Source organism: Pecten maximus, chromosome 7, assembly GCF_902652985.1.
Source record: "Pecten maximus chromosome 7, xPecMax1.1, whole genome shotgun sequence".
In the NCBI taxonomy this organism is placed as follows: domain Eukaryota; kingdom Metazoa; phylum Mollusca; class Bivalvia; order Pectinida; family Pectinidae; genus Pecten; species Pecten maximus.
The window spans coordinates 8,272,225-8,289,795 of NC_047021.1; the positions used below are offsets into that span (position 1 = coordinate 8,272,225).

General features: G+C 32.3%; 1 protein-coding gene across 5 annotated transcripts in view; it reads left to right on the top strand.

The window, feature by feature from the left end:
- LOC117331510 (uncharacterized protein C12orf56 homolog) overlaps positions 1-17,571 on the top strand; it is a 47,269-nt gene that overhangs the window by 17,160 nt on the left and 12,538 nt on the right. For 3 of the 5 annotated variants that reach the window (XM_033890249.1, XM_033890252.1, XM_033890253.1), the window contains 3 exons: positions 2,383-2,551; positions 7,774-7,850; positions 12,636-12,662. In XM_033890249.1, the coding sequence (XP_033746140.1) occupies positions 2,383-2,551; positions 7,774-7,850; positions 12,636-12,662 (273 nt within the window). Of the gene's footprint in view, positions 1-2,382; positions 2,552-7,773; positions 7,851-10,078; positions 10,100-12,635; positions 12,663-17,571 lie in introns of all 5 variants that reach the window. The other 2 variants (XM_033890250.1, XM_033890251.1) reach the window with 2 other exon arrangements.

Here is a 17,571-nt window from a genome sequence, read left to right on the forward strand (position 1 = left end):
TGATATATACTATATTTCTCTTTTTACTCATATTAATTTGATAATCTGTCTTACTTTTGTCTAGCTTTCACAGAGTTAGTTTTGCTGAAATATATGATATTTTTGTCTCACTCAATGAATCCATTTTTTCTGGTATAACTCTATTTTTGAATATCTAATATATTTCTTTAACAAAGCTGTGATTGGCCTTGTTTCTAATTATCACATGAAAACACTTTACTAAGATGCGATTGGCTGCTTCTAACTATCATGTGATAAACACCTAACAAAGCTGTGATTGGCTGACTCTAATTATCATATGATAACACTAAGCAAGATATGATTGGCTTACTCTAATTATCATATAACACTTAGCAAACCTGTGATTGGTTGTTTCTAATTATCACATGATAACACATAACAAAGCCATGATTGCCTGCTTCTAATTATCTTGTGATAACACTTAACAAAGCTATGATTGGCTGATTCTAATTATCATAACACTACTAGTAAAGATATGATTTTCTGGCTCAAATTATCATATGATAACACTTAGCAAAGCTATGATTGGCTGATTCAACTTATATAAGTAAATCTATGATTGGCTGTTTCTAGCACTATCACATGATAACAATAATATCAAATTTAAGCCGTTTATGGTTGTTTTAATTTTAATGACAGAAGTCATTCAAATGGCCTAATGTGGACATGGAGATTTCTAGAAATTTGGTTAAACTTATACCTGTGATGTCACAAAAATGAACCTTAAGTCATCCCAACTTTTTGATATTTAAAGCAGTCTTGATATTGTATTGTTTTGATGTGATAAACAGCCAAAATCTTACATTTTACAAAGGCAAACATTGATCAGATTTTAATCAGGTTGAGTATAATTTACCACCAAAAAAAGATATTTGTAAATATACTGAGGGACCATTGCAACACTAAGTACCTTTGGATGAAACAAGAAAAATAAAATTGGATCATAATTTGTATAGATCACAAGACAAATTTAAGCAGGCTTACTTGTAAAAACACTTGGCAATATATATATCTCCTCAAAGTTAGCTTTGACAATTTTCTGTTTGAATCTTTATAAAGATAATTTGTCCTTGTCATTTTTTCCTAGATACCATTTTGGAATTATCTTACATATGCTTTCTTACCTTGTTATACTGTTATAGTTATAGAATTTTTTACTTTTAGCTATCTATAAACGTAAACATATACATTTAGTATGTTTACAATGCTGTATTCTACTGTGCTCTATATACTGTACTTGTGTGTATGTGTACATGTCTGTTGTGTAAATGGAAGAGATCAAAAGAAGTATGTATAAAGATACAGCTTCATATGACAACAAATCACATAATTAAATAAATCAATTGATTTCTTTTTATATCCGTAAACAAATGTAAACATTTTTCTTACAAAGACACAATATAATCATGTACATATATCAAACATTTCAACACAGATTTTTTTTCTGGTGGTGGTCATAGGAATTTTTTGTTTTGTCACAGTTGTAGACAGTAGATAATGCATCAGAATGCTACTAAACTGTAACTATACACATCCCCTTTGTGATAATGTGTTGATAATTGTGTTATATGGATTGTTACTTGACAATCAATACAGGAAAAAACCACATTGACTATATATATATAATTACCTATTTATTACTGCATTGACTATATATATATATATATAATTACCTATTTATAATTACTGCATGCTGTCATATCGTCATTCAAATGTATGCTTTTGTTTTCCTTTGTGATAATTACTTCATGGATTTCGTGTTCAATATTTGACTATAAAATATTGATAGATATTTATTATATAATTATCTAACTATTCCTCAAGTCATGATCAATCAATACTTTGAAAAAAAAATCAATTTCAAGTTTTGTTAAATTCTTCATTGACAAAATATTTTGTGATTGTAATGTCTGATTTTGGATTTTTATTTGTCTTTATCTTGAATCGACATTTATTAAAGCAAACATTTAGTTATATACCTTTTCTATGAAATGGACCTTCTAGTGTTGATCTTTCTCTAGAAAAATTGCTTCCTTTGGTTTTCTGTGATTTTGTTATTTTTTCCTATTTATGTAAATTTTTGTAAATCTATATATTAAGTATGATTAAAACCCCTGATTTTTATTAACTGTATCTTTCGTCTATGTATCTGTATATTATATCTCTGCCTTTGCATCCCTTTGACCCACTTCAATTAAAAAAAAAAAATCCTCATCACTTCATCATAAATTTTGAACATGCCTTAATGATAGGGACCCACTCAATCCAAAACAGAAAAACCTATTTTCTTCTACAAAAATATGCCAATGTAAATATTGACTGTTTTGATATTAATTCCTTATTTTGTCTTTTTTGTTTTAGCAATTTAGTGAATGCTTCATATTCTGATTTGGGAGGGTCGGTAAATGGACTTTCCGCTGTGGGATTGGAAATTCCTGAAAAGCGAAAGACAATTCTAAATATATATTTGCTGAATCTACATTCACCCATGTTAATGCTCATCCGAAGTGCCTGGAGTAATTACCTTATTGTAAGTATATCATTGATTATCAATTCTCCTCTTGTTAAACCTTAACCATTAAAATGTTGTCCACAAATCATTGTGTCTATAATGTGTAATGTATTTGACGTCTGAGATAAAAGAGAAACTACCACTTCTATAAATATCTATATACAGCCTAATACAGTAAAACACACTTCTATAAATATCTATATACAGCCTAATACAGTAAAACACACTTCTATAGATATCTATATACAGCCTGATACAGTAAAACACACTTCTATAGATATCTATATACAGCCTAATACAGTAAAACACACTTCTACAGATATTTATATACAGCCTAATACAGTAAAACACACTTCTATAAATATCTATATACAGCCTAATACAGTAAAACACACTTCTATAGATATCTATATACAGCCTAATACAGTAAAACACACTTCTATAGATATCTATATACAGCCTAATACAGTAAAACACACTTCTATAGATATCTATATACAGCCTAATACAGTAAAACACACTTCTATAGATATCTATATACAGCCTGATACAGTAAAACACACTTCTATAGATATCTATATACAGCCTGATACAGTAAAACACACTTCTATAGATATCTATATACAGCCTGATACAGTAAAACACACTTCTATAGATATCTATATACAGCCTAATACAGTAAAACACACTTCTATAAATATCTATATACAGCCTAATACAGTAAAACACACTTCTATAGATATCTATATACAGCCTGATACAGTAAAACACACTTCTATAGATATCTATATACAGCCTGATACAGTAAAACACACTTCTATAGATATCTATATACAGCCTAATACAGTAAAACACACTTCTATAGATATCTATATACAGCCTGATACAGTAAAACACACTTCTACAGACATCTATATACAGCCTAATACAGTAAAACACACTTCTATAGATATCTATATACAGCCTAATACAGTAAAACACACTTCTATAGATATCTATATACAGCCTAATACAGTAAAACACACTTCTATAGATATCTATATACAGCCTAATACAGTAAAACACACTTCTATAGATATCTATATACAGCCTAATACAGTAAAACACACTTCTATAGATATCTATATACAGCCTAATACAGTAAAACACACTTCTATAGATATCTATATACAGCCTAATACAGTAAAACACACTTCTATAGATATCTATATACAGCCTGATACAGTAAAACACACTTCTATAGATATCTATATACAGCCTGATACAGTAAAACACGCTTCTATAGATATCTATATACAGCCTAATACAGTAAAACACGCTTCTATAGATATCTATATACAGCCTAATACAGTAAAACACACTTCTATAGATATCTATATACAGCCTAATACTTACATGTATGGAACCCTAGGACAATGATCTATGATAACCAACCCCGCATTCCTCCCCGCCATCTTAAACATCTTGTCTGTATATAGTTGTAGACAGGGTTATGTCCCTTTGTTTTCAAATTTTATGAGTTAGTACTGAATGACTGGATCGACCACCTTGTTATAGTCGTGATGCCTTTTTGAGAACATTCATCATTCATCAGCAATTGTTTTTTTAAAACTGTCATTTGCATGGGGACATTTTGTAGCCGTGGTTCCTAATACAGGAGTTATGTCCCTTTATTGAAAATCTGTTGTCCCCGAATGTATCGGGCTATATTTGTTTGTGTGCAATAACACTACAATGAAATATTATTCTGCTAATTTGTATTCTCCCATAATGAACGAGATGGTGTGTAGGTGGAGACTTGTTTGGTTAAAGAAAAGCTGCAGTCAGCTTGGGTATTGTCAGTCAGCCTGGTGCAGTTCTAGTTCCTGATTGAAATTTATGTCGCGATCTCATCAGTAAATAGAAAGTCATAGTGGGTTAGTAGCCATTGACTGGTTTTAGGAATGTAGGATTCATTGTCTGGTAGCATCTGACCATTAACATTATGGGTGTAGGAAAAACATTGTGGAGTACCATCAGATTGATATCGTAAATAGTTGAATGTTGGTGCAATGACAAATTGAATCTTTTTCAGTGAAAGAAAGATCGATTATAGGTTTAAAGGATCCTATGATAAAATTGTGTATTTTGAATCACATTTCAAAATTGCTTTTTGATGGATTTTTGGTACACTGTGTATTTGAGAATGTAATACGACACAATTAACGGTCTATAATTAGCTAATCGTGAAATGACATGTTTGTTTACCCCTAGATCAGATAGAACACATCTGACAGGTAGCCTGCACTATACTGTGCTATTTTGACGACCAGTAAACACAAGCTGGTGGCCCATTACGATGGAGTCATTTCTTATTCATGTTACAATGTCTATGGGGACTACTCACATACACACTGATCAAGTTTTATGGGCCTGGGAGTTTGAAAAATGCATTTCATTTTAACATCAAATAGTCACAAACACAGAATCAAAAGCATGGTTGGCTTAATGCTGGGAATATGTGTAACAAGTTTGAGGTGAAATTGTTCCATCTGTTTGACATATGTGTATTTTATATTAAGTTTAGTGATAAATGTTGTATTCATTCCCTCCTATTATGCTTCCAAAGGAATCTCAGCATCATATTTGTCAATTATAAAACACATACACAGGATATGTTGATGACTATAAACTTCAAAAGGTGTACATAACAAATTTAGGGTTTTATAGATATTTTAAAAGAAAATAGTTGTTAAAAAACCTGCTGATATGCTTGGCGTACATGTGTACTGTTACAGTTAATGAACTAACTGTATATATATATATACTGGGAAGTACCTGTGTACCAATAATGAGGACAAAGTCAACCTTTATTTATTCACAATAACACTCTGTAAGCCTCCCTTATCTATAAGGAATTGATTTTCAACCTTACCTTTTTATGACTTTCTGGCCTTTGTGTTTAACTGTCTACATTGTGTCGGGGAATATTTAATCATATACACACTATAATACATGTTACTAGTAAGTAGGTGGCAGTGATTAATTTGAACGTACTAGTACAACATCAGGATCACAGTCACATTTCTTTGTACAGTATAAATAATCATGGAGTTTGTTGGAACGTGTTATAGCTTTTCTTTCTGTCTTAAATATGAAATATTGAGGTGTTTGATTTACATGGGAAATATCTGTAGAAGATTAGAAGGCATCTTATTGAAGATCTGTTGAGATCTGTGATTTAAAAGCCTGTAAGAGGAGCTTGATATAACACTTGATAATGGCTGTTAAAACCAGTCTGTTATTTTTCAGCTGCTTTATTTCTCTGATATTACAGAAAACTGTTGACCTTTTCAACATTTGTATTGCAATGTTTTAGAATTTCATAGATATGTTTTTTTTACTATGTGATATTGATTTTAAATCAGATTTATTTGATCAGTTATCCTGTTTGGTTTTACATTGGACCCCTTACAATAAGTAGGTTATCACTTGTTCACATCTTTTTATGGGCTGCACTTTTGCTTGGCCCCAGTTACTTGTACATATTAAAATTTTGAAATTGATTAAAAAAAGTGGAGCAATCTTGGATTTGAGAATGCATTGCTATCATTACTTCTCTGAAGTATTGCAATAAACTTTGTTTTCCAGATTTCAATGTAGAGTCTGTTTGGAAGTTGTGAATGCCACATTGACAACCAAACCAAATGTGCTTGCATTGGTTTGGAGGTACTCTAGTATTTAAAACCAACCACATGATCTATCTGTAATACTTCAACCTCACTGTCCTCATTCCACCCCAGTAGCAAAACATTGATAAATCCCAGTGGAAATAAATCTACAGAAAAGATGTTGATCAAGATGTTGGGCAATAACTTTACAGAGAGAAAACATGTTGATAAACTCCAGGGGACATAACTCTACAGTAAATATATTGGAAACTCCAGGGAATATAACTCTTCAGTAAATATATTGGAAACTCCAGGGGACATAACTCTTCAGTAAATATATTGGAAACTCCAGGGGACATAACTCTACAGTAAATATATTGGAAACTCCAGGGAACATAACTCTACAGTAAATATATTGGAAACTCCAAGGAACATAACTCTACAGTAAATATATTGGAAACTCCATGATCCAGGGGACTTAACTCTACAGTAAACATATTGATAAACTCCAGGGGACATAACCCTACAGTAAATATATTGATTAAATTGTAAGGGACATAACTCTACAGTTAACATATTGATAAACTCCAGGGTACTTACATCTGGAGTAAAGATATTGATCAATTCCAAGGGGAATAAACTCTTGTAACAGTATTGCATATTATAACTAAGCTAAGTGGACATTACTATGAGATATAAGTTATAGGACAGCCATAGGAATGTTAACCCAATAAAATACTGTATTTGACCTAATAAGGGCGCAGGTAATTAACAGTGGGGGCACCCTTATTAAGATTAGTTATTCTGAAGTTTTATGAAACAGACTATACCTTATAGCAGAATACCTAAGGCTGTGGAAACGGTAAAATATTCAGTCAAAAAAATAATTCAGATGAAGATATCTATTCATTATCATATATTAAACTTAAACATCACTTGAATATTCCTGTAAACTTGTAAACCATGCCAGCTGATCTTTAGACCAGAGAACGTGTGTTCCACCATTTAGGTTCAAATGGAACTCTTTTGTATTCTATTTATAGACACAGGTGATTTCCCAGATCATATCAGACATCGTTTTCTTTGACCTAATAATTGATTTACAATGTCTTTTACTAGCTTTCTGTTCTGAACAAAAGTTGTTTATCAACAAGAATGAAGTCTTTTACTTTAATTATCTTCAAATAAAGATGGTAAGTTATTATTTGTATGTGTATTTAGTTTCGAGTGCTCTTTGCACTGACATGTCATCTGTAGGAATAGACAAAATGTGGCGAAAACTTGTGTTCCAGTTACTTAATTTGCTGAAGAAAATTGAACACATAAAGAAGCAAAACATTTCACATGAATTATTACTTTTGAACACCATTTTGACACTCAGTCAAAGATTTATTTCCTTGAAAAAAGGTAGAGGCGCCCTTATTAGGTCAAATACGGTAATGGTTGAAACAAACGTCAGTGGACCAAGTATCAGTTTCCTCTGAGGTGACCTGTCTATGTATCCATGGGACGTATGTCTATAAAAGATATCCCAGAAGAATGTTTATAAGTAAATATATTTACACCTGAGATTGTCCTTGTTTTTTTCAGCGCCTCACGATGATGCAAGATTCTGAGTATGAAAAAGTGTTCAAATCTAGTGTTGTGCGAGGTCCACACAATCAGAGGTAAGTTGTCCGCCAATGGCTGTTTTACAGACAGGTGTATGTTTCTGCAATGTCAGCTACCAGGTATTTTCCTGTAATAAAATCAAGGCCCAAAGCAAAAAAAAAAAGAAAAAAAATGACTTGAAGTTGACTTATTGCAGTAAAATGACATTTGTTTTGCTGAACTGCAAGTTGAAATGGGTGGGCTTATCAGCAGGCATGTTGCCTAAGTACAATGATTACCTTAGGGTACATTTATAGTCTGTCTTATTATAATTGAAATGACTGTCAGTATATAGAGTTCTTTATTGTTTTCACCTGTAGATTGACTACTGTAGTGGTAATAATGCCATATTATTAGTGCACCATGTGCCCCTTTGAAACTGAGGGTAACACTCAAATGTCAGATTAGATATGAGCCTAGTATATATCAGATATCTAATTATAACTCCAGGTTCACTGACCTGGATCACCATAATGTAAACTATATATATGTTTGTCGGTGATATAATAAAACCTCTCGAATTAGTTACATACATAATATGTTTAATTGGATGAGTTACAACTTAGCTTATATATTTGTTCATGAAGTGATCCAGAAGTCATTGTCTATCGAGGAGATCTAATTATGTCATCAGGGCGGTCACAGTTTGTAGCTACTGTTGTTAGCAGAAAAGCATTTGACACTTGTCAAAGTGTACATACCGCTAACTTAAATTACCACACTTCAATATTCTATGTGAAACACTAGTTCTTTATAGCAGTTTGGTAAACTTCCAGCATAATGCTTCAAATTTTGTAATCAAATTTTTTCTTTCATATTTTCAAATATTATTGATTTGAATAAATTGATATAATAAAAGTTTTTAAATTCCAAAATACACAACTGGATTTTTAGAAATTTAAATGTTGTTAAGAGTAAATTTATTAGTTTATAGACTTTACCTTTTCAGTGTATATCATTTAACATTTACATATAAAACAAATTTATGGATATGTATGTGTACCGTGATAGATAATCATCTGGCACAAAGGGCTTTTTTATTGAACTACTATAGTGACTTATATAGGGTTATTCAAGACCAGATTTCATGACCTGATACAAAATTCATATACAAAAATTTGTAAACAAACCTGAACCGACCTTGGCTATGATCGGAAATTTGAACCCAGTGAATAGACCTATGAATAGTTGATTTAAATGACAAACAAAACAATTAGGCCGGTCTCCATGTATGATAAAATGGGAGATCAAACAGGTTACAAACTGGCATGTACGTCCACTGGTCAGAACCTTAAAAACCCTAGTTATCAAATTAGAATTATATAACAAGATGATTCTGTTTTAATTAAGGTCTGTGATTTAATTAAGGTCTGTGTTATTCACTTTCTGTTTGTTGTCAGATTTTAGTTTCCAGCATTAGAATTAAGTATTATTTGTTTTGAAGTTGTATGATTTGCTTGCAGATACCTAGTGTATATTTATATGTTAAAGTGAAAAAAGAGATGCTGATTTGTGTGAACATCTGATTTTATAGTACCATTTTACTGCAGCTAAAAAATAACTACAAAATAACCGACACAGGATGGAAATTGTTGATTTTTTTTTCATAAACATATATGTGTATATGTGGCTAATGTTTCAATGAGTAGTCATGATGTTTAAAATTATTATACACATTTTGAGAAACTTTGTCTTTGGTAATGCTGGAGGATTCATGACGCTGTGCCAGTCAGCAGTATATATAGTATAATAAGAAATACACCTGATGACATTACTGTTTTTGTTGTATATGATCCTGCCACATGTCCGTCCAACTATTGAACAGTCTCCTATGCATTTTGTTGGGAAATTACACTGATTAATGTCAGTGACATGAGGAATCTATCAATATCTTGAACAAATCTCACTCATACATACAGATAAAAAACACAGAAGTTCCAGGCGAGATTGCAGTGTGTGGGCTGGTGCTGACATCTCGCACTGTGCCACATTTACATTCTTGTTGTGGCAATTGTTATGTAAAGATATTAACTAGTCTGGTTCAATTTTCCTAATGAATACACTGTCCAAGATGTCAGAGTCCATCTACAAATGACATGTATAGGAAACTTAATGATATCGGTACTTATGATATGGGGAGACAACTCTGTAAAACAATGTTAGCTTTAGCACCCCTAGGTTTATATCACTTAATGGTGATTGTTACACTTCTGATTCAAGTGTTCTGGTTTTACAATTACCACAGGTCCGAGAGGAAAAAGAAAAGGTGTGTTACAGTGCACTGTTTTGTTCTTTAGTAGTATTATCTTCATTAATAAGGCCTCTGTTTAATTTATATAATATATCTAGCTTAGTGTCCTGTCTGCTTTCATTTTGACACCTTATTTGAAGGTATATATGAACAAGGAAACGATCCATGCTCATTAACCCCATTAAAACATTTGTAGCTACTAACAATTGGCTTCCAGACTGTATACTGATAAATATCATGTATAGGCACTAATATTTGACTGCCATACTTTAATTGTCAATCGCTGGAAAAAATGAAGTAAATGTTGGGCTGAGAAATGATGGAACTCTTTGATTGTATTTCTGAAGGCTAATATATATATTGTTATATACAGTATAGGCATAACCATGTCTGTATTTCTATGTAGAATCTAGAACGGTTTCTAACAGACTACAACCCACTTAAAACAGATTCATTTATATGGTGTACCCAGAATTTGTTCAATGATATCAGTCACCAGTTTACATCATATACTTATACCTTAGCATCATATACTTATACCTTAACACTGCTGTAGTTTAGATTCCAACATTTTGAAAATTTTCTAGAATGCTTTGTTCTTGAAGAAATCATGACAGGAGATGCTCGAAAACGGCACCCTAAGGTTGCCTAAAGCTACCGAAACTTTTTCAGTTGTTTTTATGTAAACCAGCTGGCCTTCAGAGAATGACATTAAAGTTTTTATGGACAGATGGCCATTTTGTTGACATGATGTCAGGTCATTATTCTTCGTTTAGACATAATCAAATCATAAAGTTTTCAGCCATAGAAAATGTCACAATGTTTATCACATGGGATGAACCAGTATTACACCCTAAGAGAAAATAAATATATATCCCATGTATTTTAGTGTTTAAAGATTTGATATATATAATTTTATGTATAGGTCAAAATCTTTCTAGTTTAATTATGTGTGCACTGTGTTCTACAGAATTAATGTTATACATATTACAAGGTTTTTGAGGTATTTTGGATTGATAATTAAGTTTCAAACAGTACTGTAAATCAGCATCAATTGATGTTTTTACCAATATTTGTATCCTTTGATGAAATTTATGATAACAGTAACATTGCTGTTAGTAGATCTAGACACTTTATTTGAATGATATATACACTGTAATATTGAAATTATTGAGGATCCAACATCTGATATAAACTGCATGCTTGGTGCTACTGTAGAAATTTCTGCATTACTATATCTAAGCCTTTGGTAAGGAGTACAAAGTGTTATTGTAGTCACATTGTCTGTCTGTATGTCCTTCAAGTCCTCCAAATTATGCCATATGCTTATTCGAAGACTATCTAACTTGAATCCAATTTTCAGCAAATTTTATTTTGTATCAGGTTTTCTCCTCTTCTGAGCTTTACATTTGTTCTTGGAGGCTATCTCAGAATCAAGATGTTCCTGAAATTCATTGTGGTGATTATGACATGATCTGCTAATCATATGGAAATGCAATAGGTTTAACAAGTTAAGGCTTCCCTTGGCCCTTTAAATAGTTGTGCCAATTCAATTTTCACTCTGATTGGGAGAAACAAAATGGCTGAAAGGCAGTCATATTGGATCTTTACAAATGAATTAAGTTTTTTTCAATATTTCTTGAGAAGTGTTAGAAGGATATTTCTCAAACTTGATTTGTACATTCCCGAAATTGTTCACTTTGTCAATTAATGCAATTTTCAGTCCCGATCAGGAGAACGAAATGGCTGACAAGCAGCCATCGTGAACTTTTACAGTTGTTATTGATATTTCTTGAGAAGTAATTTTTGTACTGTGGGGATGATTCTGAAACTCCACTTGTTGATTGCCCTAGATCCAAAGTGATGCCCATTTGATTTTGAGTCTGATCAGAAACAAAATGGCCTTTAGTGGACATCTTGGATTTTGACAGTTGGCGTTTATGATTGCTACTTCTTGAGAATTTATAAGTGAGGGTTTTATAATAAACTTGACATATAGGCTCCATTTAGTCCTTACTTGTGCACAATCAATTTTGAGTCTGATCCACAAAACAAAATGACCAACAGGCAGACATGGATTTTAAGAAGGTTGCTATCTCTGTTTCTCCAAAAGTTCTTCTTGGATCTTTCTTAGATTTCATACAAAGGTTTTCCTTGTTATCAAATGATTAATAGGAAAAGTGGAAAAGAATGGAAAAGCAGAAAAAATTGATCACCAATAAAGATAATTCAACGGTGGGCACCAAGATCCCTATGGGGTCACATATTTCTATTATATTTTTGATGGTAATGTAATAAAATCCCTTTAACATATAAGTAAATGACACGGTACAAATTAGATATACACTTAGGAGTATTTTTATTTTTTAGATAACATTCTGTTTTAGATCTATTACATAGTGTTATTTTCAATACTTCTTTTATCAGTCATAAAGATCATTTGAAGTGTTTGTACATGATATGCTCAAACTTTGTTTATTTAACCTGTTAGACATTAGTATAAGTGATTAACAATGTAGATAAATAGATACTTTGCTGTTCTGTTTATTAGACTTTCCACTAGTGTTACAAGCTATAGGTATGTATCCCCTGTTAACTATTGTTCATGTGTGGTACAAATATCTAGATCTCTTTCTCACACACGTAGATGGTGTTGTTGCACCTTCTTTTCAGGGGAGATAACAATCTCTTCTTTCAGCTCAAAACAACAAATTACACAAGAATAATGCATTTTTTAATGGACAGTTTATTTTACTTACAAGATTCAAAAGTAAACTAAAAGGTTGAGTTAGCAAAAGTGTTTTGATTTGTTTAATGTTAATCTTTCGAATTTGACATTTGCTGTTTTGTTTCAAGTTTCGAAATATTGAGAGCTATGTAAAATACATTCTCAGATGCAGGTATGACTAAAGTTACAAATCTATTATAATATATACAGAAAATCTGTTAAAAGATGCAATATAATTCATAATAAACATTGGAACATTATAAAACCACTATAGACTGTTCACATATTGATAAATATTTCTGAAAAATTCTTTAAAAAAAATATTAATGATAATTCATCATTATTATTCTCCTTTATATTCTGACTACACTAAGATTTTGGAAGTATAATGATCTAAAAAGACACCTTTTTAGGAGCATCTGAGCATGTGATTAGATCCTCTGAATCTTAAGTGTATCAACACATGGTATATGTAATTGTTTTCAACATTTTTCCGGAACTGTATTAAACATCAGTGGTTTGTATTTTGTATTTTAGTAATATCTTCATTTACATTGGAATTATCAAAATTACATTGGACATCTTGAAACTCATTAAAATTCCATGTTAAGATATACAGATGTGGCAAATCTTTAACACAAATTTCTTTCAATATGAGACCCTGAAATATTTAACATATCTTATTGATTAAAACATGGACTTTCAAGCAGTATAATAAATATACACACAACAAGACACAATGACTAGGCTACTACCGACACTACAGAGTAACTCTTGGCAGAGATGATTAGGAAACATATGTATATACATTTTACTTTAAATTTTCACCTGGATGTTGTGATCTGTGTTTTCAAGATGCTTGGATTGTATTGTCATGACAACTACTTTGGACATTTTAAATGTTAAAATGTTCATGTCTCTATACAGTTTTTCTATCTTTCTGCCTTTTGCTTTCAGATTTGATAATATCACACTTTGGCTAATGGGTACACACATGGTCATAATAACACCTTACCTGATGATTATTTTTCAGATGACTGTGTATGGAGACTAGATTATTTTTATTTTCATCTGGCATTTTCAGAACATCAATTTAATTATTTTCATACACTATATTATATATATAATTATGTAAACCATATCTAGTGGATATGCAGTAGTTCAGACCTATATATTTACCATTGCTTTTGTTTGATTTTGACTTTTGTAACTTATAAAATGTGTTTTTATCTCATTGAACAAATTGCATACATGTGACTTTTATTAAACAGTGATAATATCTGGCTGGCAAACCAGTAAATAATAGAAAACTGGTTAATAACAGAGTTGCTAAATTTAGATTCTGGAAATACATCCAGGATACTGTATCTATATATAGAGCTCTAGGAATGGTAAGATGGCGATGGAAGTGTCTGCTTCTGTAACTGCTGCTTCAGTGCCCAAGAAAATGCGTTTTGCATCTTTAGGAAATGATAACATAGATACAGTCAACACCAGATGTGCAACTGGTTCGTCAGTAAGGATATTTAAGGAATATCTATGTAAAAAAGTTGAAATTTACAGTTGGCATCTTTAATCTTTACTTGCTTTATAATTAAGGAGATGAACTGAGCTTGTAATATTATTATCCTGGGTATGAAGTGAGCTGCATGGTCACATTAATATCATGGGGCTGAAGTGAGCAGGTCACAATATCATGGGTATGAAGTGAGCTGGTCACAATATCATGGGTATGAAGTTAGCTGGTCACATGAGCCAGTGACATAAACGACCAAGGGATGAAGTGAGCTGCATGGTCACATTAATATCCTGGGGCTGAAGTGAGCTGGTCACAATATCCTGGGTATGAAGTGAGCTGGTCACATTGATATCCTGGGGCTGAAGTGAGCTGCATGGTCACATTGATATCCTGGGTATGAAGTGAGCTGGTCACATTGATATCCTGGGTATGAAGTGAGCTGGTCACATTGATATCCTGGGTATGAAGTGAGCTGGTCACATTGATATCCTGGATATGAAGTGAGCTGGTCACATTGGTATCCTGGGGCTGAAGTGAGCTGCATGGTCACATTAATATCCTGGGTATGAAGTGAGCTGGTCACATTGATATCCTGGGGCTGAAGTGAGTTTGTCACAATATCATGGGTATGAAGTGAGCTTGTCACAATATCATGGGTATGAAGTGAGCTGGTCACATTATTATCATGGGGCTGAAGTGAGCTTGTCACAATATCATGGGTATGAAGTGAGCTGGTCACAATATCATGGGTATGAAGTGAGCTGGTCACAATATCATGGGTATGAAGTGAGCTTGTCACAATATCATGGGTATGAAGTGAGCTGGTCACAATATCTTGGGTATGAAGTTAGCTGGTCACAATATCTTGGATATGAAGTGAGCTTGTCACAATATCATGGGTATGAAGTGAGCTGGTCACAATATCATGGGTATGAAGTGAGCAGGTCACAATATCGTGGGTATGAAGTGAGCTTGTCACAATATCATGGGTATGAAGTTAGATGGTCACGTGAGCCAGTGACATAAACGACCAGGGGATGAAGTGAGCAGCGATCACATTAATATCAAGTGTTCAGAGTGTTCCTGATAATAGGGATCTTTAATTCTTCACAGTTATAAAAGCTCCAACACTTCTTTTTGATTCCTTGGTTAATGAAGTTGTCTACATTTTAATGTGTCTCATTTAACATCAGCCTGGCTAATTTAATTCTAGATATAAAGTGTAATCATTCGTGATCTACTGACCATAGTGCTCTTTTCACTGCATGGACTCTTATCAATTCTCAGAGCATTCGTGTCGTGATCAGTACTGTCATGCTGAGAAGGCCATTGGTAATCAATAGTGTCACATTATTAATCTTACTAACTGAATGGTTCAGTTGAAAAGTTGAAAAATAGATATGATCAACACAAGATAAAAATAGGTTTATTTACTAACACTATTCTGGTTTATTATCAGTGACACAAAAACATTTTAATTGGAGTGTTCATACACAGTATTATACATATATATCCATGTTAACTACTGCAGATAAAAGGAAGGGCACTTAGATAATTGTACCTGCTTCATGGTGAAAATTTCTGTTTACAATATATTTAAGGTAGTTTTAGGCCAAAATAAACCTCACAATATATTATGAAGGTTACATATTTCATCAGGTACAAATAGATTTCAGATCTTTGTATTAAGTTGGTAAATGTAAATGTTTTTCACCTTGTTAAGAAATTAGCGCAATGGGAAAAATATAGGAAAAATATTTTGGATCAGAAAATAGGCAAACTGGGTCCAGCTGACACAAACAAATGTTAAATTAAATTTTTTGGACTGAAAGTAATATAGTGGAACATTAGTGGTACTTAAAGGTATAGGGATGTAAATCATTTAAAACGTGACATATATCAGCTGGAGATCGTGATTGATTACAGTTAAACCTAGCATGTACTGACATGTCTTGTGTAATACATTTCAGTGGGTGGACACAGCCAAAAACTTATTTTTTATATATATATATTGTGATATATAGTCAAGTTTATGTTATTCTGTGGGTTATTCTGTGGACCACAATGGCAATGTTTGTGCAATTTCCTGATAAATTACCTTGTTGTCCCCTTCCCTGAGAACCCTATACTGAAACCTTAATGTGAAAGGGTCTTATCTAATAAAATATTTTCCATTAAAGAAATATAAACAACACTTAGTGTTATATGACTACTTAAATGTAAGTTTTGAATATAACTTCTAAGGTTTTGATTATATTATGATTATGTGTTTGTTGAAATACATGCAGTGTGTATTTATATCCCCGGAGAAGTGTAATCTTTGTCATATTGGCTTACATCAGATTGTCTGACAAGATAAAAATTATGTAGGCTTCGAATTAAAGACAGTGATAGTAGAAAGAATTGAATAACTCTTCAAACAAGCACTCAGCACAGCTATAAAGCGACTGCTTAAATAAATTTTGAAGTGGAAAATGTAAATTTGTTTACATACTACTGTACAGTATATGTCTACAGAACAGAATCCACCTGTACAGTGTTCGTGTCTAAGTTCATTTTTACCTTTGGAATATAAGGCTGTGTAATGAAGAAAATAAATGTTTATGCATATAGAACCTTTTTATAAGAAACTAACCAACCAGAAAATAAGATATACTGTGGAAAATAAAGTGGCACACATGATTATAACATTTACTGTAAGCAAATGGTACGAGACAAGGTCATCAGACACAAGGTCATCTGATGCAGCAATGATTGGGTGATCAGTTCTGATATAACAGGCCTTGGTTCTGGACTTGAAGCATCAATGTACAAACCAAAATTATAAATCATGTTCCTACTGGTGGTGCCCAACCTATTGTGAAATATATGACCACTTGTACTCCTAGCTGAATAAAATCAACATTAATTAAGTATCGTAACGGTATAATGTATTAAATATAAACAGATATTTAAATGTTTATGACGTTTCTATAATGACGATAGAATTGGATTTCTATACAGGATATGATTATCATAATTTTGTTTACTTATTATTAACACTAGAAAGACTAGAGGGCATTCCAGACTTGTTCTTGTATAAGGACAAAGTCGGCGACGTCACCAACAACATCAGGCACATCATGTATTCTTTTATGGGATCTTTCAAGCTAATAAATAAAACATCAATGAAATTTACTCTGCTATCAATCATTAAAGATATTTAATTGGTTGTTGACTTATTGGTTGACTTGTCTGAAG